The sequence below is a fragment of the Chiloscyllium punctatum genome, chromosome 32 (assembly GCF_047496795.1).
Source record: "Chiloscyllium punctatum isolate Juve2018m chromosome 32, sChiPun1.3, whole genome shotgun sequence".
Lineage (NCBI taxonomy): Eukaryota > Metazoa > Chordata > Chondrichthyes > Orectolobiformes > Hemiscylliidae > Chiloscyllium > Chiloscyllium punctatum.
The window spans coordinates 20,771,423-20,798,492 of record NC_092770.1 but is presented as its reverse complement, the minus strand read 5'-3'; the positions used below and the strand labels follow the sequence as shown (position 1 = coordinate 20,798,492).

Genomic DNA, 27,070 nt, shown 5'->3' with positions numbered 1-27,070 from the left:
ACTTTCTGGTCAACATTAAAAGTCACAACACCCGGTTGTAGTCCAACAGGTTTATTTGGAAGCACAGGTTGCTCTGAAAACTAGTGTTTCCAAGTAAATCTGTTGGACTATACCCTGGTGTTGTGTGATTTTTAATGTTGTCCTCCCCAGTCCAACAGCGGCTCCTCCACATGACTTTTTTTGTCAACAAGACTACAAGCAGACAAATCACAACATTCCTGGTCTGACAGGTGAACTGTCAACATTCTGGCCATGTGATTACAGGCCCAGAGACCTATAATGATGCTGCCCACTTCTGTGCTCCATGGTGTGAAAGGCATTAGTCCACATGTGCCATACCATCCCTACAAAGAGCTGAAAGAAGGGCTTATGCCCGAAACGTCGATTCTCCTGTTCCTTGGATGCTGTCTGACCTGCTGCGCTTTTCCAGCAACACATTTTCAGCTCTGATCTCCAGCATCTGCAGTCCTCACTCACTCCTACAAAGAGCCAATCAGGCTGATCTGATGCCAATGTACCATTCAATGTGGTCAGGTATGAATGCTCCTGCTAATCATTCATAATTCCTAAGATAGTCAACAGCACAAGGACACACATCCGGAAAGGAAGTTTAAAGGGTCTACTACTGACATATAGGGGAGTTGCATATCACTTTTTTCTGCTTTGGCAAAATTAGTAGCAGTGTTGTGAATTGTGTTTGTTTGTGCTTGCTGTGCCATTCATTCAGGGAGGCAACAGAGGTTTTACGCCAGACAGTTGTTGCCCTGCTGTCAGATTTAGGAATAATCCGAAGCTCGTTTCTTGGAGACAAAGGCTATCCCATGCATATTACTCATGACCAACTCTCTACAACTCAATCATGCAAGGACAGTGAATGTATAATAAGTTACAGAGACACAAGGAATCATTAGGAGTGCTGAATTGTTCCTAAAGCACGTCAGCTCCCATCTTGGGAATTTCCTGCTGCAGACATGCAAATAAAGCAGTTGCTTTGTAAATCAACATACAAGCAAGACATCCTGCACAGCTGAAATGGTTTTCAATCATTAGCACCTTGATAGTGGTTTAGGACAGGAAACTGCTGTTGGACCATCTTTTGTGCCACTAGACTTTAAAAAAATCCTATAAAGGTCTGGCTCATTGTTCTTCTCCAGTGCTTGGCGACATGTTGGAGCACACAATGCTAGGTCAGATAGCAAACTCTTCAATCTGTCCAGACCGAGGGCATAATCAGAAAATGACACATTCTGAGCAGAGTACTAGAGTCAAAACGTGTAGCGCTGGAAAAGCACAGCTGGTCAGGCAGCATCCGAGAAGCAGGAAAGTCAATGTTTCAAGTATTAACTCTACATTAGGAATGTCCTGATTCACATTCCTGATGAAGGGTTAATGCTCGAAACGTTGACTCTTCTGCTCCTCGGATGCTGTCTAACAGGCTGTGCTTTTCTAGCGTCACACTTTTTGACTCTGATCTCCAGCACCTGCAGTCCTCACTTTCTACCTGAGCAGAGTACTACTCTAGTTTTGAGGTGGTTGCTTGCACAGGAACTTGACTATCTGTTAAAAAAAATCATGGATTGTCTCTCCCCTGCTTGTTAAAAACAATGACTGCAGATGCTGGAAACCAGATTCTGGATTAGTGGTGCTGGAAAAGCACAGCAGTTCAGGCAGCATCCGAGGAACAGGAAAATCGATGTTGGGCTTTTTGCCTGATTTTCCTGCTCCTCAGATGCTGCCTGAACTGCTGTGCTTTTCCAGCACCAATAGTCCAGAATCTCCCCTGCTTGTGACTGGTTATTGCTGACCGTAGGTGTATAGAAAACCTATAAACACTTAACAGAAGCACAAACAACAAAGAGAACTGCTTTGGAATGTCCCAAGGATGTGCAAGCCATTACTCAAAGGGTGTAAATGTGTTTTCAAAAAAATGTGTTTCAGACTTCACTGTGAATAATGGCCAAACCTTGTTCTCAGAAATCTGCTTACATATCGTGATAAGGCACATGTCGGTGCCTGTGTCTAAATGTTGTAAAGCTCACACCCTCAGTCAGGAAGTAATGTGATAAGACAACATGCAAATACTTTTATTTCACTCGATTTAGAAATCTTAGCTGGGATATTACACTTCACTGCCTCCCTATCCTGGCATCCTGCCCTCAAAGAACAATTTCCTGCCCTTTCACAAAATGGGGTGGAAAATCACAGCTTGGCAAGTTAATTCCTGTATCTCATGTCCCAACACGCCGAAATAGATTCAAAGCTCCTTTGCTCACTACACGCTAGCATCAAACTACAGTTTGCATATCACATAAGCTTAGGTTTTCCAGAACTTGTAAACCTGTTTGACATCCAAACTTGATAGTGCATTTATCAGGGGGTCAGTAAACAGAAACCCTTTAGTCACTTTCTTGCAATGCTTAATGAAAAACTAGAAACAGAAAAATAATTTCTGCCAAGGGCTTCTTATCATTAAAGCGCAAGTCCTCCTCATTGACTCATTGCAAATAGTGCTTGCATTTGTGTGGCAATTTATCAATAGAAATGTGTCAAAATGTCACAATAAATTTTTTTTAAAAGACAGTTGTGTTTTTTTGCAGTTAACCACCAGAATGTGTTAAAACAGCTGTGATGAAGGGTCCACAAAAAAATATTAACTCATTGATTGTCACCATGAATATGACCAGATATATTCACTATTTGAGCATATGAATTTTGTTTTAGATTTCCAGTATCTGAAGTCACTTTGTTTTTATTTACACTTTAATAATTTAAGGGTTGTTGCTGGTGTTAATTGACACAACACCCGCAGAATACACCTTCACAACTGTCATCTCTGCAACAGCCTTGTCCACACTTCCATTACACCCAAAAAACCCTTTTTGCTCTGTACTTCCATAAAACCTGCTACACCTGAAAAGTCAGACTTGAAACATTAACTCAGTTTCTCTCTCTACAGATGAAACTTGGTTTGCCAGCTGTTTCCAGTATTTTAGATTAGATTCCCTACAGTATGAAAACAGGCCATTTGGCCCAACAAGTCCACACTGACCCTCCAAAGAGTAACCCACATAGACCCATTCCCCTATCCTATATTTACCCCTGACTAATGCACCTAACTCTATGGGCAATTTAGTATGGCCAAGTCACCTAACTTTTGTGTTGATGCTTCAGATTTCCAGCAAGTACAGTATTTTCCTTTGAATTGGGTCCTGTCTTAAAATATCACTCCTTAAATTAATTATGGTGCAAGTTCTAACATTTCTAACATTCTAGGGAAAATATTAAGAGGTTCCTGATTACTCCAGGGAAACAGATGTCTCTGTGCAGGTTGCACTAAAGCTATAAATACGTTTAAGACCTAACTACAAACAAAATAAAGCTTCCTCAAAGGAGTGTCAGTTGATGTCACTAAATCCCATAATCAAGCAACTGGGATACTAGAAGCCAATGAGAATGCTGCCATTGAGCCACAGCTGATTAGTATGGACCAATTAACAACGTCACGATAATTCAAATTTAAGTTGAAAATATTTTTCTTTAAAAATTTTGCATCCTCAAATTTAATGGATAGAGTTTTATTATTATAAAAAGTTACATTAAAAAGCATGTGTTACATAGAGGAAGTACCACCTTACGCTAGTGAACTCAAGTCAATCTGAATTTGGAATCAATGCAAATTCAAAGCGACAGTTTTAAGTAGTTACAGAGTCACATGAAAGATAATCCACATTCAGTATAACTTTAGCCACCACCCTGATTATGTGCCTCAGAGTGCAGACAGAATTGTACACATCATATGATATATGAAGGAATTAGTCCACATTACACAAAGGAGAATGTTCATGATAGAAAAATGCTCAGATGTCCAATTTATTCCACTTGAATGGTGTGTGAAATAGTCAATTGTAAAAGAGTATATGCAAAAGAAAATGGAATAGACATGTCTCATACACACAAAGTAGATGTGGGGAAGTTTGGTAGCAGCAATTTTACCATTTCAGTGCCAAAATCCAATTACATCAGAGTGCAATATGTTGTATCTTTTTACTTGAAGAACTAATTGTTGATTCTTCCCATTTAACACTATGTCCAATCAATGACCAATGATATCTGAACCAAAGAATAAATGTAGAAAATCCAAACTCCAAAAAAAAAATCAGTCTTTTTTCATTAACTAAGATGTTGTTACTTGCTGCACAGTCTGTTGATTGTCTAGACACTCCTGAAGTTTGTCTTCGGTCATCGTCAAGCGCTGTTCTAAGATCGACACTGTCTGGAGACAAAATGTAATACAGTACTTAATTACCTGGACATTTACTGTAGATGAAGTAATGCATTAGCAGACATTTATTAAGGGACAGAATAAAGCTGTGGTTAACTCTAGGGCATTATTTTAGTGAGTGATTATTTGGTGTGGTTTTCAACATCTAATCAGGAACTTAAGAACTCCATGTGTTTGTACTCAGGGGAAACTAAACCACCCATTGGAACTTTACCCTACTAATCTTTCACCAATGCTGACAAGAAACCAATGACATCGACAAATAACAGTCTCATTATTAAAATAAGTGTTGGTAGGGACCAGAGTTTAAATTCAAACCAGATTGATGCAAAGGAAGTTTCTGGCTGTAACTGGTTGGAAGAAAAGATACAAAAATATTATAATAGTGCTTAAAAGTCTACAAAAATTAGTGATAGATCACTGAGTGGCTGGTAGGACAAACCTCAGCTCAAGTTCTCCAAGACCCTCTTTGCCAGTCTCTTATCCTCTTAATTGCTTCTGAATCTGACCTGTCCTAAAACCCACTCTCGACTCTGACTCAGAGGTGATGATCTTGAGGGCCATTCCAGATTATGCCCCTTTCTCTCTTCAGGTACCAGCTCTAAGAGAGCATTAGTGACCGCAGACTGTCATTCGGTTGGTCCATGATTATGCTTAACAAATCCAATAGGGGCTTGCTATTGGCTTCTGCAGGGTGCTGTCCAGAAATTCTGATATATCTGATCCTCACTGACAAATGCTGGTTTCCTATATCAAGTGTAAAATTCTGATCTTCAATGCTTGGCCCCATCATACCTCTACAACCTCTTCTACATTACCAGTCCTCTGAGTAAAATGCCATGGAACATTTTCTAAGTAAATATAACCTGTTTTTGACACTAGATTTCATCATAAAGGTTTCTTTACACCCACATTGATCTAATGAACCATTTAATGATGTTGCATGAAGTAGAAAGATAAAATTAGAGTCCAGTAATTGACATACTTCCTAACACAAGTTTGGCAAGGCTGTCAACACATGAAAATGTTAAGGACTTGCTTAGGGAATGATGCACAAAGATTTGGCTGTATGACTTTTTTTCCCTCTACAAATTCTGATCCAAGTCTCTTTTGGAGATGTCTATTGAACTGGTTTCAGGCAGTGCATTTCAGGTCACAACAACCAGCTGTGTTTACAAAAAATTCTCTCAAGTCTCATTTTAAAATAGAGATATACAGTATGGAAACAGACCCTTCAGTCCAACTTGTCCATGCTGACCAGATATCCTAAATTAATCTAGTCCCATTTGCCAGTATTTGGTCCATATCCCTCTAAACCCTTCTTATTCATGTACCCATTCAGATGCCTTTTTTAAAATGTTGTAATTGTATCACCCTCCACCACTTCGTCTGGCAACTAACTCAACATTGGTCCCACCCTCTGTGCGGAAAGTTGCCCCTTAGGCCCCTTTTATATCGTTCCCCTCTCACCCTAAACCTATGCCCTCCAGCTTTGGATTCCCTCACCTCTGGCAAAAGGCCTTATCTATTTACCCTATCCATGCTCCTCATGATGACTTTATAAACCGCTAAGGTCACCTCTAAGCCTCTGACACTTTAGGGACCTCAGATTACTGACTCTCCTGTCTTAAGAAACAGAGTCTTTTATTCTTCTGAAACAACATTTTTAAACAGCTTCATCAAATTTCCCATGAACCTTCTCAGCTTTATGAAAGAGAACCTCAACTTCTCCAATCTCCCCATACAACTGAAGGGTCTCATCCATGAAAACCTTTCTAACAAATCTCTTATACCCTCTCCAAGCTCTTAACACCTTTCCGAAAGTTTGATTGCCAGAAATGAACACATCCCTCCATATTTCATAGTCCAGCTTTTTGTTGCTGTTTCTACCATATGACAATGCATCTTTTCGTCCAAGTTAACGTTTAAGCAGCTTGTTGTTTTGTACCAGGCAATATTGAAACTATTGTCTCCTGAGAAATTGGAAGGAAGAGAATACAAACAGATCTCCAGATTTCCATTTAAGAATATTTCATACACTAGATCAATGAACTTCTGATGAGAGGCGAGAGACTCAGACCCATTTGGGAATGAGACAAATAAGTTGCAAACAAAGGAATATCAAACTAGCTCAATAGTTTAAGAGTAAGAAACTACAAGTTACAAATTCACAATGATATTTTCAGACGTGTGCACATAGTAAATCTTTCTTTTCCAGTTGCATACACAATTGGAAAATGGCAATAGGTCTATTTTACTTTGAGCTTGAAGCCAAAGTCTATGTTATCTGGGCTATCTACTGTAATGAGTTTGTGGTAGGGACTGAAAAAAAAATTACAACTTATTATTAATCAAAAGAAGAGTACACCTAAGTTAGGATTTTAACTGAAATAGCACTCTTATAATGAATGCTATGTTAATCGTCTACTACTTACAGACAAAAACAATTTCAGACCTTAAATATTGCTTTCAAAAACTCATTTTTTTATATCTTTACTTTTGAGTTACTGCAATGCTGTTTAAAAGCCAAAATAAAACAAAGAATTGCAGATGCTAAAACAGAAATTGCTGGAGATACTCAGCAGGTCTGGCAGTATCTGTGGAGAGAACACAGAGTTAACATATTGAGCTAATGCTTCAGAACAGAACAGTTCTGATGAAGGATCATTGGACAGATGCTGCCAGAGCTGCTGTATTTCTCCAGCAATTTCTGTTTTGCTGTTTTAACATTTGTTGCTGAGCAAGAATAACTTTTTAGCAAACTGAAAAATGTGCAGTCCAGTTTTAAAAAAAGAACTGAATTCAGGGTCCTTGATCAGCTTCGACTGTATTTTGACAAATTTGACTGGCTATCTCCTAGTCACGTCAATAAATTAATATCCTGAGTTCATTTGCAAGAGTCAATCCACTTGTGGCAATATCTAGATTTAGATCAGTTAAACATGTTTAAGAGGGCAGCTTTGGCACAGAGATAGCTCTGACTCAGAGGTGAGGATCTTGAGGGCAATTCCAGATTATATTTTCTCTTTTCAGGTATCAGCTGTATGAGAGCATTAGTCACCACGGACTTCCATTGGGTTGTTTGTGGTTATGTTTGGCAAACCTAACAGTGGTTTGCCATTGGTTTCTGTAGGATGTCTGTCCAAGAAACCTTTCTACTCATACCTCTTGTCATCAGCTGTATTGATAGGATTTATAGGCCGACACTCGGCCACTTTATGAATGCACATTTTGCGAACATCAAATCCAGAAATGGTACTTAAACCCAGAACTTCTGGCACAGAGGTAGAGATGTTACAATTATACAATCAGATCTATTCTAAAACAACTAATTTATCTGGTATTTAAACACAGTACTGAATTGCTCGATACTGTCATTGGGGTCTCGTCTTTCAGATGGGATGGTAAACCAAGTAGCTTTGGACATTATAAAATCCTATAGTACTATCTGAACAGCAAAATGGTTCTCCCCACGTCCTGATCAATGTTCATCACTTAAACACACCACCTAAACTGTTTCAGTACTGTTTGAGCCGCCTACGCTGCGTGGAAATGAGCACATTTCTCTATGTTACAACCAAGACTTCAATTCAGGAGTGTTTTATTGGCCAGCAAGGCTTTGCAAACCTATGCAATTATGGAAAGTGCAATAAGGATTCAAGCTCCTTTATGTCACTGCAATGTGAGGTGGTAAGAGATACTAGTTCTGGATTTCTTTCATCATGTTCTGAGTAAGGCTAGCAGCAACAGAGTGAGTTTCAACAATATTCCCTATCCGTTGACTAACGAGGTCAATGAACTTATAAAATCAATGGAAATCCATGAAGGAAAATAATAGAGATTTAACTACAATTTATGCTTATGACAACAATGAATATTCAAAGAATATTTATCTTCTGTAAGTAGGAAATGTACGGGTTTTGAAAATGGCTCCTATCTGCTCAATTATAAAAATATTTACTTAATATAAGCTTACTAAATTAGATTACTTACAGTGTGGAAACAGGCCCTTCGGCCCAACAAGTCCACACTGACCCACCGAAGAGCAACCCATCCAGACACGGGGAGAATGCGCAAACTCCACACAGTCAGTTGCCTGTGGGATGAACTTTTCATGGCAGTATAGAACTTGAGTACTGTTGAAACGCTTAAGTCAGTCCTGATGACTGCAATACAAAGGGAAAAGCAAAGTATACTGCATGACTGGGTGGCAAGTATACTCTGATGAGTCAATGCATTGAACACAGCCCACTTGCCAACGAATCAGTGCTGTTTCTCATGCAGTGTGAATTGTTGTTCCCCTTGAGATTTGGTATTCTTGCACTTGCCCTGATGAATGAGACACAAAAATCCTTTTTCTCAGCAAAACCTTTCAGGAGTCTAATATCTATGGATTTGCATGACATTGGACATATTCTAACATTTGCTCGTTATGATCTTCATCACATTCATATTAAACTAAACGTCTCCCTTTTGGAATGTTAAAACAATGTTGTGTAAGATCATCATAAAGTATGCCTTGTTTTGGTCTGAATAGCTTGATTATCCCTCTGATTTATTTCCTCTCATCTGTTATTTAGAAAATACCATAAGCATAACACCCATTGGAAACTGGGGTCCCCTTTAAAACTGTATTTAATATTTTCTGTGTAGCACGAGGCTTCACTTAACTGGTGTTACAGTAGTAACTAGCCTTGTATAAGTAACAAAAGATTTATCAGCCATCATACTATCCTATTATAAATGCAATGTTTAGGGAAATAAGAAGGTTTTGACCTTAGAAAAAGTGAAAACTAACTTTGAATGCAGGTGGGCAAAGGGACAATGGTCAGCCTGACCTCATGAGTAGCTACCCATGACAATGGCTAAGAGGATTTAGATTAGATTCCCTACAGTGTGGAAACAGGCCCTTCGGCCCAACAAGTCCACACCAACCCACCGAAGAGTAAACCACCCAGTCCCATTTCCCTCTCACTAATGCACCTAACATTATGAGCAATTTAGCACGGCCAATTCACCGGACCTGCACACCTTTGGCCTGTGGGAGGAAACCCGTGCAGACACGGGGTGAATGTGCAAACTCCACACTGACAGTCACCCGAGGCTGGAATTGAACCTGGGACCCTGGCGCTGTGAGGCAGCAGTGCTAACCACTGAGCCACTGTGCCATCCTTTAAGTAACTGATACAGCATAGATTGCCAACCTTCCAAAATAAGGCATATCAACAGGGATAGCTGAGGAGATACGAGGAGCAAGAAGATATAGGGTAAGAAGCCACCATTTTCTTCAGAGATACCAGAAGTTCTTTTGCAACAACCTGAGGGAAGAGCAAAGACTGTTACCACCCAAAGACTGCACAAGATCAGGGGCGAGTGCTCTACTATTTCAAAATAATCACTTCTACTTCTCCCAAGCACTCTCACTTCTCAGGGGTTTATACTTCCTTTGAATCATCATGGTCTGCATTCAATCACTAACAGTGTCATCATCCACTGAGGTGTGGGAGGATGAATTGTGCAGAACATCTTAACTTTTGGAATGCTGCTACATATTTACAGATAACATGGTCCTTGACTGAAAGTAGATCCAGTTCCAATGGCAAGGAAGCCTTGATGCTTGGGGATCTCCCTACTGCGATAGCCCTCATCCACCATCATAGTTGCTGATATCACAACTTCAGCCTGAATTGCTGTTGAGGACTGGGATTGCATTTTGTCTGGTTCCTCTCTCCAATATTTATGTCATGGATGACTCCGCCAGGCGTTAAGAACTCTTAATGACATCGATCTCTGGATGAACTGAACACTCTATTGTGTCCACCACAATAAAGCTTGCTTTGTCTAAATAACTAATAGACCAAATCTAAACTGTTGCTTAAAAAAGCCCAACAAACAATAAGAAAACCGCTATAAATTGTCAACTCCATATATTAGCCAACTGTGATCATGAGCCTCATAAAATAAACACACTTCAAACACATCCTTTAAAATTTCTCTTCCACAAATTTTAAAGCTTTGTTGATGCTGCCTTCACTATTTTTTTCTGTTAGTAAACTCCTTCTGCCAGCACTCCGAAGGAGTACGGTCTTGTAATCTTTCCCACACTGATGATTTACCCTCAGTTATTAGTCATTAATCATGTGGTGAAAATAGATCTTCTGATTTATTTCATTAAAACTGCTCAATTTTGACATAATTACATTTATTGCAGGATAAACTATTGTAAATATTCCTTTGCCAGACTTTAAAATAGTGGCAAAAGATCTTTTTGCATTCACCCAAGATGGCAGATAGCGTCTCAGTTTAATGTCACACCCTAAAGATTGCACTTCTGACCAGTCAGTACTAAAATGTTAACTCACGTCCTGCATTTAAAGAGAAAGTGCACAAACTACATTGCCTTTCATCTTTAGTCTTACTATGTAAAACATTGGTAACGACTATTACTTTGGAGATTCACTGACAAACTCAAAATAAAGTTGCTGGATGCCCATTTTCTTCCCTCAAAGAGACCTCTAGTGACTACCGCAACAAATCTATCAAATTTAATCTGGGGTACCAGAAGGCTGTGCAGGGACAGCTTCCAGGCTCCAGGATACTGCAAGGTAGATCATATCTTTGCATTTATCCTTAATTCACTACTTGCAATGTGCTAGTTGTCACTTTGTTTTCCAGGTTTGTAGCTACCACTGAAGTAACAGTCTTGTCAATTAGCAGCTCCTTAGCTACAAAAAGATATTCCCACAGGTAATTTCTTCACCAATTATCGACTCCTTAAATGTGACTAGGAATCACCCATCTCATTCCCTAGTCAGCTCTCTATGGTTCCTTTCCACATTGTGATATTGTCATCAGTATAGGATTCATTACCATTCCTTTTTTGCTTGCAATGAAATCTGGTACATGCACACTCTTCCAAACTATTGAAGAGCTTTTCCTGTAGTACACAGCTTCTCGTGTGTCCAGGGAACACCACCTGCCATCTTTACAAAGGTCACGTAGAGGCACTGACAAACTCAAAGTAAAGTTGTGTCCCTCAAAAAGACTGCTATGTCACTATCACAAAAATTTAATGTGGGGTTGCTAAAAGTTATGCAAGAATAGTTTCCAGACTCCAGCAGCACTAACATTCCTTCTAATGAAAAATAAAAGCAAAGAAACGAGATTGATTTGACATTATGGAAATCTGCACTTGCATCATGTTATATATAGAACTGTACTGCACAGGAACAGGCCCTTCGGCCCACGATGTTGTGCTGAGCATGATGCCAAATGAAACAAATCCCTTCCTGTCTGCCCTTGGTTCATATCCCTCCATACCTTGCATATTCGTGATTCGGAGATGCCAGTGTTGGACTGGGGTGTACAAAGTTAAAAATCACACAACACCAGGTTATAGTCCAACAGGTTTAATTGGAAGCACTAAGCTTTTGGAGTATTGCTCCTTCATCAGGTGGTTGTGGAGTATAAGAACTCTCAAGATATATTCACGTGCTTACCTAGTGGTCCCTTAAATACCTCTATTGTACCTGCCTCCATCACTATTCCTAGCAGTAAAGTTCCAGACACCTAGCACTCTTTAAAAAAAACGGCCCCTCATGTCTCCCTTGAACTCTCCCCCTCTAACTTTAAATGCATGCCCCTTAGTATTAGACATTTTACCTCTGGGAAAAAGATCTGACCGTCTACCCTATCTACGCATCTCATAATGTTATAGACTTCTATCAAGCCTCCCCTCAGCCTCTGCAGCTCAAGAGAAAACAACACGAGTTTTTCTAGCCTCTCCTTATAGCTCTCTAATCCAGGCAGCATCCTGGTAAACCTCTTCTGCACATTCTCCAACGCCTCCACATCCTTCCTGTAATATGGCAACCAGAATTAAGCACAGTACTCTGAGTGTGGCATAACCAAAGTCTGATAAAGATGCAATATGACATTCCTGACTCTTGTAATAAATTCCCCAATAAATGAAGGCAAGCATGCTATAAGCCTTCTTTATCACCCTATCTACGTGCTTGGCTACTTCCAGGAAGCTAGGAACCTGAACCCCAAGATCCTTTCTGTACATCAATGCTGTTCAGGGTCCTGCCGTTTAACTGTATGCTTTTTCTTGACATTTGATCTTCCAAAGTGCCGCACTTCACACTCACCTGGATTAAACTCCACCTGCCATTTCTCCACTCACATCTGCAAATGATCTATATCCCGTTGTATCCTTTGACAACCTTCTAAGCTATCCACAACTCCACTGATCTTTGCATCGTCTGCAAAACTTACTGACCCACCCATTTACATTTTTATCTAAGTTTATCGCAAACAGCAGAGGTCCCAGTATAGATCCTGGAGTAACACCACTATTCATAGACCTCCAGCCAGAAAAACCACTACCTTCTATCATCTTTGGGCAAATCAGTTCTGAATGCGGCCAAGCCTCTGTGGATCCCATGCACTTTAATCTTCTGGATGAGCCTACCATTAGGGACCTTGTTGAAAGCCTTACCAAAATCCACATAAGCAACATCCACTGCTCTACCCTTATTGATCACCTTCGTCACCTCCTTGAAAAATTCTATCAAGTTAGTAAGGCATGATCTGCCCTGCACAAAGCCATACTGACTGACCCGAATTAAGCCATTCTTTTCCAAATGCACATAAATCCTATCCCTAAGAACTCTCTCCAACAGCTTCCCAACCACTGATGAGAGATTCACTGGTCTATAGTTTTCTAGATTATCCCTATTTCCCTTCTTGAACAGAGGAACAACATTAGCTACCTGCTAGTCCTCTGGGACCTCTCCAGTGGTTAGTGAGGATTCAAAGATCTTGGTCAATTTCCCATCAATCTCCTCTCTTGCCTCTCTCAAACCTTGGGGTAGATACCATTGGGCCCTGGAAAGTTATCCACCTTGATGGTCTTCAAGAGATCCAACACCACTTCTTTCTTGATCTCAAAATTCTCTAGCAGATTAGCATGCTCCACACAAATCTCATTATCCTCCATATCCTCTGCCTGGGTGAATACTGACACAAACTACTCATTTATGATCTCACAACATTCTCTGTTTCCAAACACAAGTTCCCTTCTTTATCTTGGAGTCTTCTTTACCTTCTCCCTAGTTATCATCTTGTTTGTAATGTATCTACAGAATGCCTCGGGATTCTCTTTAACTCTATTAGCCAAGGTCATTTCATGGCCCCTTCTTGCTCTCCTAATTTCTTGCTCGAGTACTTTCCTGCTTTCATTATATTCCACATGGGCCCTGTCTGATTTTAGCTTCCTAAACCTTATATTTGCTTCTTTTTCCTTTTTGACTAAATTCACAACTTCCCTCATTAACCAAGGGTCCCTTACCTTCCTCCTTATGGGAATATGGTGATCTTGAACTCTCCCCAGATCTTTGAACAAGTCCCACATGTCAAATATGGACTTGTCTGATAACAGCTGCTCCCAATTAATACTCCCTAGTTCCTGCCTAATGCTGATGTAATTTGCCCTTCCCCAACCTAGTATCTTCCCGCAAGATCCTGACTTATCCCTGTTCATAGCTATCTTAAAAACCTTAAGGAGTTGTGATCAGTGTTACCAAAATGCTCTCCCACAAAGGTCAGTCACCTGGCCAGTCTCATTAGCCAATACAAGATACAGTATGGCACCTCCTCTAGTTATACTATCCATATACTGTTTCAAGAAACTCTCTTGGATACACTTAAATTCGCACTAAACCTCTAGCTCTAAGGGAGTCCCAGTCAATACTGGGAAAGTTAAAGTCACCTACTGTAACAACTCTGTTGTTGCATCTTTCCATAATCTGCCCACATATTTGTTCCTCAATCTCTCAGTGGCTGCTGGGAGATTGCACTCAACTTATTTTTGAGTTCTACCCATATTGCTGCAGTGGACGAGCCCTCCAGCATGTCTTCTCTGAGTGGAACATACCCCCCGATTACTAATGCAATTCCTCCACCTCCTTTACCTTTCTCTCTATTTCGTCTAAAACAACAAAAACCCTGGAACGTTGAACAGCCAGTCCTGTATCTCTCAGCCAAATCTGTGTAATGGCCAGAACATCATAGTCCCATGTACTGATCCAGGCCCGAAGCTCATCTGCCTCACATTTAATACTCCTTGCATTGAAATAAACACACTTTAGCCCATTAGCACCATTGTGTTTATTTACCTGTCTCTGCCTGTCCTTTCTTTCTGATTTACTGGTCGTAACAACCATCTTCCCCTCAATCCCATCACTAGCTGATCTACTGCTCTGGTTCCCATTCCCTTTTCACTCTAGTTTAAATCCTCCAAAGTAGCACTAGCAAACCTCCCTGACAGGATATTTGTTACCCTCCAGTTCAGGTGCAATCTGTCCCTCTTGTATAGATCACCTCTGCCCCAAATGTTACAAGAGTCCTAAATTTATGTTAGAATCGAATTAGGGACCAGTAACAATTCTTATTTAAAGTAAACAAAGTTCAAGATTACAGATACTTGGACCGAAAGCAAGGCCACAAGGATTCCATGATTTTGAATAAATAAAAGTTTACTATACAGTTAGCAAAGCAAAATGATCTCCAATTTCTATACAACCTGTACTCAAGTATTCACAATTATTATGACGTGAATATAAATTAACTGACAAACTGTGGTTGACTTTCCCATGACGGAACTTTAAATGACCAGTACAGGTAGAACAGATCTCACCTAAGTGCGATGTGTTCTAAGTCATCAGATCTCATTAAAACTGTCTTCTTTGCACGGCATTCTTCACTTTTGAGGATCTAGTTTTGGAAGCATTCTCAAAACTTCTTGACTTAGACTGCCTCAATGATTGTTTTATCTTTGTGGCTCAATGTATTTTCCCGAGTCAGAGGTTCCCTGGTCTCCTGAGACTTCCCTGAAATATTTAATTAGTGGCACAATTTCAAGTTTTATCAGTCAGAGTCATAAAGATGTACAGCATGGAAACAGATCCTTTCTTTCAACTCGTCCATGCCGACCACATATCCCAACCCAATCTAGTCCTGTATAACACCTGGCCTATATCCCTCCAAACCCTTCCTATTCATATACCCATCCGGATGTCTTTTAGATGTTGTAATTGTACTAGCCTCCACAATTTCCTCAGAGTCCAGTCCACATATGCACCACCCTCTGCGTGAAAAAGTTGCCCCTTAGGTCTCTTTTACATCTTTTCCCTCTCAACCTAAAACTATACCGTCTAATTCTGGGCTCCCCCACCCCAGGGGAAAGACCTTGTCTATTCACCCAATCCATGCCCCTCATGATTTTATAAACCTCTATAAAGTCACCCCTTAGCCTCTGACGCTCCAGGAAAAACAGCTCTAGCCTATTCAACCTCTCCTTATAGCTCAAATCCTCCAACCCTGGCAACATCCTTGTCAATCTTTTCTGAACCCTTTCAAGTTTCACAACATCCTTCCAATAGGAAGGGAAGCAGAACTGCATGCAATATTCCAAAAGTGGCCTAATCAATGTCCTATACAGCCGCAACACGGCCTCCCAATGACCAAGGAAAGCATACCAAACGCCTTCTTCACTATCCTATCTACCTGCAACTCCACTTTCAAGGAGCTATGAACCTGTACTCCAAGGTCTCTTTGTTCAGCAACACTCCCTAGGACCTTACCATTAAGTGTACAAGTCCTGCCAACCTCCACTCTTCCGGCACCTCACTGTGACTATCAATGATCCAAATATCTCAGTAAGAGGCCCAGCACATCACGTCCTTAGCTTCCCAGAGTTCTAGGGTATACCAGGATCAGGTCCTGGGGATTTATCCACTTTTATGCCTTTCAAGACATCCAGCACTTCCTCCTCTTTAAATATGGACATTTTTCAAGATGTCACCATCTATTTCCCTATATTCTGTACCTCCCATGTCCTTTTCCAAAGTAAGCATTGATGCAAAATACTCGTTTAGTATCTCCCCCATTTCCTGCAACTCCACACAAAGGCTGCCTTGCTGATCTTTCAGGGCCCCTATTCTCTCCCTAGTTACCCTTTTGTCCTTAATGTATTTGCAAAAGCCCTTTGGATTCTCCTTAACTCTATTTGCCAAAGCTATCTCATGTCCCCCCTTTTGCCGTCCTGATTTCACGCTTAAGTATACTCCTAAGGATTCACTCGATCTATCCTGTCTACCTGACATATGGTTCCCTCCTTTTTCTTAACCAAACCATCAATTTCTCCAGTCATCCAGCATTCCATACACCAAACAGCCTTTTCTTTCACCCTAACAGGAATATATTGTCTCTGGACTCTCGTTATCTCATTTCTGAAGGCTTCCCATTTTTCAGCCGTCCCTTTACTGGGAACATCTGAGCCTAATCACCTTTTAAATACCGTCAATTGCCTAATACCGTCAAAATTGGCCTTTCTCCAATTTAGAACTTCAACTTTTAGATCTGGTCTATCCTTTTCCACCACTATTTTAAATCTAATAGGTGGCACGGTGGCATAGTAGTTAGCACTGCTGTCTCACAGTGCCAGAGACCCGGGTTCAATTCCCGCCTCAGGCAACTGACTGCGTGGAGTTTGCACATTCTCCCAGTGTCTGCGTGGGTTTCCTCCAGGTGCTCCAGTTTCCTCCCACAGTCCAAAGATGTGCAGGTCAGGTGAATTGACTATGCTAAATTGCCCATAGTGTTAGTTGAATGGGTAAATATAGGGGTGTGGGTGGGTTGCGCTTCGGTGGGTCGGTGTGGACTTGTTGGGCCGAAGGGCCTGTTTCCACACTAAGTAATTCAAGTAATCTAAGTAATTATGGTCGCTGGCCCCAAAGTGCTCCCCCACTGACAACTCAGTCACCCATCCTGCCTTATTTCCCAAAAGTAGATCAAGTTTTGCACTCTCTCTAGCATGTACACCCACATACTGAATCACAAAATTGTCTTGTAGATGCTTAACAAATTCCTTTCCATCTAAACCCTTAACACTTATTGCAGTCCCAGTCTATGTTTGGAAAGTTAAAATCCCCTACCATAACCACCCTAGTATTCTTACAGATAACTGAGATCTTACAAATTTGTTTCTCAATTTCCCTCCGACTAAAAGGAATCTATAATACAATCCCAATAAGGTGACCATCCCTTTCTTATTTCTCAGTTCCACCCAAATAACTTCCTTGGATGTATTGTTGGGAATATTCTCCCTCTGTACACCTGTAATGCTATCACCTATCAAAAACACCACTCCCCCTCCTCTCTTGCCTCCCTTTCTGTCATTCCTGTAGCATTTGCATCTTGGAACAATAGCTGCCTGTCCTGCCCATCCCTGAGCTATGTGTCTGTAATTGCTATAACATCCCAGTCCCATGTTCCTAACCATGCCCTGAGTTCATCTGCCTCCCCTGTTAGGCCTCTTGCATTGAAATAATTGCAGTTTAATTTATCAGTCCTACCTTGTTCTCTGCTTTGTCCCTGCCTGCCCTGACTGACTTGCTCCCTTTCCCAACTGTACCTGTCTCAGATTGATCTCTTTCCTCACTATCTCCCTGGGTTCCACCCCTCCCCACCGTACTTGTTTAAATCCTCCCGAGCAGCTCTAGCAAATCTCCCTGTCAGTATATTAGTCCCCTTCCAGTTCAGGTGCAATCCTTCTTGTACAGGTCATTTCTATCCCAGAAGAGATTCCAATGATCCAAAACTGTGAATCCGTTTCTCATCTATCAGCTCCTCAGCCATGTATTCATCTGCTCTATTCTCCTCTTCCTACCCTCACTAGCTCGTTGCACTGGAGTAATCCAGATATTACTTGAGGACCTCCTTTTAAAATTGCTGCCTAACTCTCTTATTTTCACCCTTCAGAACCTCATCCTTTTGCCTTCCCTTGTCATTGGTTCCAATGTGTACAATGACCTCCTGCTGGGCCCTCTTCCCCCTTGAGAACATCCTACATCCTCTCAGACATTCTTGATCCTGGCACCAGGGAGACAACACACCATTCGGATTTTTCGCTGTGGGCCACCGAAACACCTGTCTGTACCTCAGACTGGAGAGTCCCCTAACACAATCGATCACTTAGAACCTGACATACCCCTCATTGCATTACAGCCAGTCTCAAAACCAGAAACTTAGTTGTTTGCGTTGGATTCTCCTGAGAATCCATCACCCCCTACAATTTCCAAAACAGCATACTTGTTTGAAATGGGAATAGTCACAGAAGACTCCTGCACTAGCTGCCTACCTCTCTTACCTTTCCTGGAGTTAACCCATCCATGTGACTGTATCTGCTACGTTTCTTCCTTCCTGTAACTGCCATCCATCACATCCCCTTGCTCTTGCAAATTCCTCATTGCCTCTGTCATTCCAACCAATCATTTGATCCGATAGGATTCGCAACCAACAGCATTTATTGCAGATATAATCCTCAGTAACAAACTCCCAGATCTGACATGAAGAGCAGATCACTCTACTAAAGGGCATTTTGATTCTTCCAATCTGCAGATCCAGAAAATGGCATTGTCTTTTTCCTCTACAAAACACTGCTCCAGGGTAACGTAATACTTATGGCTTATATTTTTAAGTTTAATCAAGAGACATATCTCAATAAAATATATAATCAAACAAGAACCCACTCGACTCACTATTGCAGACTTACAGCAAGGCTACACTTAAAACTATTCACTTATCTGTTTCTGTGCTGTGACCTCTCCCAAACAGGGAGTGAATTTCACTGTTTGTTAATTTTCCTAGTTGCACTTCGAAGTCCAGCAATACATGAATTCAAACAAAGGCAGTAACTGTGTAGGTTCCCTACTGTGTCAGTTAGTAGTGTGGGTTCCTTTCTCGCTCTCTCTCTCCTGCACAGACCACATATTACCTTTGTCTGTTCCTCTCCCTTTTAAAAGTGCAGTAGTTTTGACCTTTCTTTTCTCAAAAGTTCCAAAACAATGCAACAGCATATAAAACAGTAATTGCTGCTCCTGGAATTCGAGGACATCACCTTCAATACCTAAAATCCCTCAAAAAAGGAGCAGCCTGTTACAGCCAGAAATATTACCCATCTTGGATTACCCAGAATCCTTATTCCTCCAGTCAGTTAGCTTCTTCAAACTGCCACCAAAATTCTGAAAGCTCCCATGTTTCTCAGCTGCATCAAGCAAATATGCTCGAGTTTCCCTCTCCCCATTCTCAGCTGCAGTGAACTAACAATGGATACCAAGGCTCATTTTCATTTTTTTATGTCATGACACACATTCCTCAAGACTTCTGTGCAGCTCTAACTTCAGTAATCTGTGGCCTACCTGGCAATTTCTTAGGTTTTAGCACTTTTGCAAGTCCAAACTGCAGCAGACTCCTCTCCAAAACAGAGATAAATTTAAACCGGAGCACCTACTTAAGCTTCACACATTTCCATAATGGAATAGCTTGTCTGAGCTATCATTACTTATTTACAATTTACTCTTTGATTTGACAAAGCAAATAGGTTTTACAGCCTTTCTGATTTGAACTTAGGCTTTAACTCTCAAAATAAGCTGGACTGCTATTACTGCAAATTAAGACTACATGTCTCCAGCTCAACAAATGCATTTGCCATTCATGATCTTATCTTTCCCACCGTTAACCTCTTAAGGCAAAATGACTCAAGCCTTTTAAGGTTGCTTTAAAGCTTCCTTTTACTGCAATTAGATTTCTTATTTTCTACAGTTAAATGATAATTCCTCAAACTAAAAATTCTATGTTTAAAGCCACAGACTATTAACTAGCTATCTGCAACTGTAAGTGGAACTGTACCTGAACAGGAAAAGTGGGGTCGGCAGAATCACAGACATTGAATGAAGAATTTCAATTGAGCAGATTCAATTAGCAGTTGTAGAAAACTGTTTAACCGAAGTCATTCAACATTGTAGCTTTGTGAAGACTAGAATGTACGTATAGTCCTTAGAGAACCAGAATAGGCCAATGACCACCTTTTGTGGTATGCGACACTGCATCCTGCTTTAACAAAATTGATTGCCAATTTTATCATATATCATGATTGGTAGTTTGGTGGTGATGGCACTACTGTATAAGTTCAGAGATGAGTTCAAATCCCACTTGACAACTTGCAAAATTAAGTTAAATAAATTGATCAATAGCAGACAGGTATCACAGAATAACAACTCAAATTCTTGGATTGCTGTAAAACAAAGTCCATGTAGTTCATTACAGTATTCCAGGGAAGTGAACCTACACATTACTCCAATTCCACACTTCCTGCTTGACTCTTACGCTCAAGACAGGCAGGGTGACCTCGTCAATAGTTTCCCTCCCATTTGAAACAGATGTCAGCTACTATGAGAACCAGGCTACGCCTAGGTCCCTGCTACTGCCCCACCATTGATATCGCAGCATTGACTTTCTCACATAATCTTTGAATTCTTTTTCTCAACATTTCCACTTAGCCTGAAACAGAAATGCTGAAGATTTTGCTTAAGATCTATTCCTTACAGTGCTTTGAGCTGTTTCTCTTCCTCTGTTGTAAATGTAATCAAAACTTAAGTTGCTGCTTTGCAATCTTAGAGAATTAGCCATTTGGATACAGAACTGACTTGAAGATAGAAGACAGAGGGTGATGGTGGATGGTTGCTTCTCAGACTGGAGGCCTGTGAAGAAATCATGACCAGTGATGTGCCACAAAGATCCATGCTGGTTCCACTGCTGTTTGTCATTTATTTAAATGATTTTGGATGTGAACATAGAAGGTATGGTTAGTAAGTTTGCAGATAATATCAAAATTGCAGATGCAGTGGACAGCGAAGAAGGTTACCTCAGAGTACAACGGGACAAATCAGAGCAGGACATGTACACTTAACGGTAAGGTCCTGGGGAGTGTTGCTGAACAAACAGACATTGGAGTGCAGGTTCATAGTTCCTTGAAATTGGGTGGGAGATAGGACAATGAAGGTAGTGTTTCGTATGCTTGCCTTTATTGGTCAGTGTATTTAGTATAGGAATTGGGGGGGCCATATCATGGCTATACAAGGTATTGGTTCGACCACTTTTGGAATATTGTGTGCAATTCTGGTCTCCCTGCTACAGGAAGGATGTTGTGAAACTTCAAAGGATTCAGAAAAGATTTACAAGGATCTTGCCAAGGTTGGAGGGTTTGAGCTATAAGGAGAGTCTGAATAGGCTGGGGCTATTTTCCCTGGAGCATCAAAGGCTGAAGGGTGACCTTACAGAGGTTCATAAAATCATGAGGGACATGGATAGGGTGAATAGACAAGGCATTTTCCCCTGAGGTGATGGAGTTGAAAACTAAAAGAACATAGATTTAAGGTAAGAGTGCAAAACTTAAAATGGACCTACGGTGCAACCTCTTCATAGAGGGTGGTGCATGTATGAAATGAGCTGCCAGAGGAAGTGGTGGAGGCTGATACAATTACAACATTTAAGAAGCATCTGGATGTGTATATGAAAACGAAGAGCTTAGAGGGACATAGACCAAATGGTGGCACATGGGACTAGATTAATTTAAAATATCTCGTCAGCATGGACTCATTGGACCAAAGGATCTGTTTCCATGTTGTACATCTCTATGACAGTGTGTGTTAAATTGTTACATAAATGCAATTCAGTTATTCTCCTTTCCCTTGCCTGCCAAAGTAACCTGAAGCAACCTTAAACTTTAATCCTGCACAAAATTGATTAAGCTTTCGGTTTGTCACTTTACATTGCATTAAGCAGTTGTTTCGTAATGGAAGCACTGGACTGAAAAAGCATGAACTGTCACCAGACCTGCTACAGAAAGCAAATCTGCAATATTAACCAAAATCCTAGTCGTGTGGAAATCACCTTGGTAATAACGCAGACCAGAGTCAAAAGCAGCAGAATTACAACTCTAATTGTTTCGAAGCTTGGATTTACAAAACCTGCAGAGTCAAATCTGCTTCAATGATCAGTGAGCAAAGTAAACCTGGATGTTACCACAGAAATCCAGCACAGTTACTGGATTACAAAATCCCTGAAGCCTGAAAATCACTGAATGGTATTTATGTAACAATTTAACATGTCATTGATAAAGGAAACTGTCACTGCAGAATATCCTCGAAGGCTCTTCATAGGAGACCGTATGGGTAGAGCTCAGTAATAAAAGAAAAAGGTGATTACTTTGACTATACTATAGGCCTTCCAACAGTCAGAGGGAAATAAAGTAGCAGATGCGTAGGCAAATCGTAGAAAGGTGCGAGAGCAATAGGGCTGTAGTTGTAGGGGATTTCAACTTTGCTATCATTAACTGGCATTGCCTTAGTATTAAAGAATTAGACCAGGTGGAATTTTTAAAGTGTATCTTTGTGCCAGTATGTAGATCGTCCTAGGTAGTGCTAATCCTAGGGAATGAAGTTGGTCAAGTGATTGAAGTTTCAGCAGGCAAGCATTTTGGGGCGAGTGACCAGAACTTGAAATTTCAAAGTAATTATGGAAAGGGATAAGCATAGGTGATAAGTTAAAGTGTCTAAACTAGGGGAAGGCCAAATTCAATATCATTAGACAGGATCTAGCAAATGTAGACTGGGAGCAGCTACTTGCAGTAAGTCCACATTTGAAAGTGAGAGTCTTTTCAAAGTAGTAAACTGAACGTTCAGGGAGTATTTTCCTCTAATAGTTGAAGGGCAAGAGCAGCAGAGTCCAGGGAATCCAACATGTCAAGAGATATTGAGAGTTTGATAATGAAAACAAAAGGAAGAATTATGGTAGGCACAACACAATTAAAAACAGGGAAGCCCTTCAAAAGGAGAGACTGTGTACAGTGTGCTTAAAAAGAAATTAGGAGTGCAAAGAAGGATCATAAAACATTTTTTAGCTTATAAGATTATGGAAAACCTCTAGGCATTTTATAAGTATATGCAGAGAAAGAGGATGGGAACCGGAGGCATAGTTGCAGTGCACAGGAGGATGAGAGTAGAAAGGACAGGGACAGGATTTCAGCGTCACAGGAATGTGCTGGCAGACAGCAAACTGGTTTGAAGTGTGTCTACTTCAACGCTAGAAGTATCCTAAATAAGGTAGGTGAGCTTGCAGCATGGATAGATACCTGGGACTTCGATGTTGTGGCCATTTCGGAGACATGGAGCAGGGTGAGGAATGGATTTTGCAGGTTTCAGGGTTTAGATCATTCATTAAAAACAGGCAAGGTGGTAAAAGAGGGGGAGGTGTGGCCTTGTTAGTCAAAGATAGTATAGCGGTTGGCCGAGAGAACTTTTGATGAGGTAATGTGGGCTTAGGTTAGAAACAGGAGGGGAGAGGTCACACTGCTTGGAGTTTTTTTTAATAGGCCTCTGCAGAGTTCCAGGGAGATTGAAGAGAGGATTAGCAAAACTATTCTAAGTAGGAGTGAAAGGAACAGGGTGGTCATTATGAGGGACTTTAACTTCCCCAACATTGACTGAAAATGTTACAGCTCTAGTATGTCGGATGGATCAGTTTTTGTCCAATGTGTACAGAAGGGTTTCCAGACACAGTATGTGAAAGGGCCGACAAGAGAGGATGCCACATTGGATCTGGTGCTTGATAATGAACCAAGCCAGTTGTTTGATTTCGTTGTAAGTGAGCACTTTGGAGAGAGTGACTATAATTCAGTTACGTTTAGTTTAGCGATGGAAAGGGATAGGTACATGCCACAGGTCAAAAGTTATTGATAATGCGATTAGGCAAGAATTAGGATGCATAGAATGGGGTAGCAAAAATGCAGGGGATGCAGACTATCAATATGTGGAGCTTGTTTAAGGAACAGATATATTGCATGTCCTTGATAGGTATGTCCCTGTCAGGCAGGGAGGAAGTGATAAGGTAAGGGAACCATGGTTTACTACAGAAATTGCATCTGTTGCTAAGATGAAGAAGGAGGCTTATGTGTTGATGAAGCAAGATGGTACAGATGAAGCGATGGAGAGTTACAGATTAGCTAAGAAGGATTTAAAGAGAGAGAGTTAAAAAGAGCAAAGAGAGGACACGAGCAGTCGTTAGCAAATAGAATAAAGGAGAACCCTAAAGCTTTCTATGGGTATGTGAGGAATAAAAGGATGATTAGGGTAGGATTAGGGCCAGTCAAAGACAGAAGTGGGAAGTTGAGCGTGGACCCTGTAGAGATCGGAGAGGTGCTAAATGAACATTTCTCATCGGTGTTCATTCAGGAAAAGGAGAACATTGTAGAGGAGAAGAATGAGGTACGAGATATTAGACTAGAAAGGATCGAGGTTAGTTACGCACAGGTGTAATCAATTCTAGAAGGAGTGAAAGTAGACAAGTCCCCTGGGCCATGTGGGATTTATCCGAGGATTCTCTGGGAAGCTAGGAAGGAGATAGCAGAGCCTTTGGCTTTGATATTTGAGTCATCATTGTCTACAGGTTTAGTACCTGAGGACTGGAGGATTGCAAATGTTGTGCCCTTGTTTAAGAAGGGCAGCAAAGATGACCCAGGTAATTATAGACCAGTGAGCCTTACTTCTGTTGTAGGAAAGGTTTTGGAAAGGATTATGAGAGATAAGATTTATAATCATCTCGCAAGCAACAATTTGATTTCAGATAGTCAACACGGTTTTGTCAAGGGCAGGTCGTGTCTCACAAACCTCAATGAGTTTTTTGAGAAGGTGACCAAACATGTAGATGAGGGTAGGGCAGTTGACGTATACATGGACTTCAGTAAAGCCTTTGATAAGGTCCCACATGGTAGGCTGATGGAGAAAATGCAGAGGCATGGAATCGAGGGTGATTTAGCAGTTTGGATTAGAAACTGGCTTTCTGAAAGAAGGCAGTGAGTGGTGGTTGATGGAAAATATTCAGCCTGGAGTCCGGTTACTAGTGGTGTGCCACAAGGATCTGTTTTGGGTCCACTGCTGTTTGTCATTTTTATAAATGACTTAGACGCAGGCACAGGTGGATGGATTAGTAAATTTGCAGACAACACTAAAGTCGGTGGAGTAGTGGACAGTTTGGAAGAATGTTACAGGTTGCAGGGGGACTTGGATAAACTGCAGAATTGGGCTGAGAGGTGGCAAATGGAGTTCAATGCAGCTAAATGTGAGGTGATGCAGTTTGGGAAGGATAACAGGAAGGCAGAGTACTGGGTCAATGGAAAGATCTTGGTAGTGTGGATGTGCAGAGGGATCTTGGAGACCATGTACATAGATCTCTGAAAGTTGCCACCAAGGTGGATAGTGGTGTTAAGAAGGCATACAGTGTGTTAGGTTTTATTGGTAGAGGGATTGAGTTCCGGAGCCACAATATCATGCTGCAATTGTACAAAATGCTGATGCAGCCACCCTTGGGATATTGTGTACAGTTCTGGTCGCCCCATTACAGGAAGGATGTGGAAGCATTGGAAAAGGTGCAGAGGTGATTTACCATGATGTTGCCTGGTCTGGAGGGAATATCTTATGAGAAAAGGCTGAGACACTTGGGTCTCTTCTCATTGGAAAGGCGGCGGCTAAGGGGGGATTTGATAGAGACATACAAGATGATCAGAGGATTGGATAGGGTAGACAGTGAAAGCCTTTTCCCTAGGATGATGACGTCAACTTGTACGAGGGGGCACAACTACAAATTGAGGGATGATAGATTTAAGACAGATGTCAGAGGCAGGTTCTTTACGCAGAGAGTGGTAAGGATGTGGAATGCCCTACCTGCTAATGTAGTCAACTCAGCCATTTTAGGAAGATTTAAACAATCCTTAGATAAGCACATGGATGATTTGGGAATAGTGTAGGGGAACGAGCTGAAAATAGTTCACAGGTCGGCGCAACATCGAGGGCCGAAGGGCCTGTTCTGCTCTGTTTTGTTCTATGTTCTAAGAGTGGAGTCTATTGGAGATCAAAAGGACAATCTCCACATGGTACTGGAGAATGTGGATGAGTTTTAAAGGAATTTTTCTCACCTGTATTCAAAGAAGAGAAAGACATTGTAGCTGTGGATTTCAGCTGGGATGGTGAGGTTTTAGAACATATGAAGGTTAATAAGGAGCATGTTTTAGCAGGCATAAAGGTGTCTAAATCCCTTGGACCTGAGGTGATGTATGAGTTGCTATGGCAGGTAAGTGAGGAGATTGCTGGGATCCTGATAGATATATTCAATACTCTATTGGTGAAAAATGAAGTGCCAGATGACTTGAGGAAAGCTAATGTTGTTCTTTTGTTGAAGAAGGTCAGCAATGATATGCCAGGTAATTGCAGACCAGTTCATCTGATGTCAGTGGTAGGGATATTACAGGGAAAACTTCTGAGGGACAGGATGAATCAACACTTGGAAAGTCAGGGACTGATCAGGGATAGTCAGCATGGATTTGTTAGAGGGATTAAATATAAATAAGTTTTTTGAAAGGTGACTAAATATACTGGTGAGGGTAGTGCAGTTGATGCGATTTCAATAAGGTCTTTGTCAAAGTTCCACATGGAAGGCTGGTCAACAGGTAATAGTGCAAGGGATCCAAGGCAATTTGGCAAACTGGATAAAAAATTGGCTTGCAAACAGGAGCAAAGGGTGATGGAGGAGGGTTGCTTTTGTGATTGGAATCCTGTGACTAGCAGTCTATCACAGGGATCGGTGCTGGGAACCTTGCTGTTGTCATGTACATGAATAACTTGGATGTGAATGTGGAAGCATAATTAGTAGGTTTGCATGAAAATTGGTGCTGCTGATAGTGAGGAGGATGATCTCAGGCTGTAGTCTGAAACTGATCAGCTGATAAACTGGGCAGAGCATTTGCACATGAAATCTAATCCTGAGAAATGTGAGGTGATGCATTTGAGAGGTCTAATAAGACAAGGATTTACACAATGAATGGTAGGTCCC

At 41.0% G+C, this 27,070-nt stretch overlaps 1 protein-coding gene across 5 annotated transcripts in view; it reads right to left on the bottom strand.

Moving 5' to 3' along the window:
• Positions 1 to 3,559: 3,559 nt before the first annotated feature.
• Positions 3,560 to 27,070, bottom strand: part of LOC140457965 (uncharacterized) — a 108,848-nt gene continuing 85,337 nt past the window's right edge. For all 5 annotated transcript variants that reach the window (XM_072551844.1, XM_072551840.1, XM_072551843.1 and 2 more), the window contains one exon: positions 3,560 to 4,273. In XM_072551844.1, coding sequence (XP_072407945.1) covers positions 4,175 to 4,273 — 99 coding nt within the window. In that variant the 3' untranslated portion in view covers positions 3,560 to 4,174. The remainder of the gene's footprint in view (positions 4,274 to 27,070) is intronic.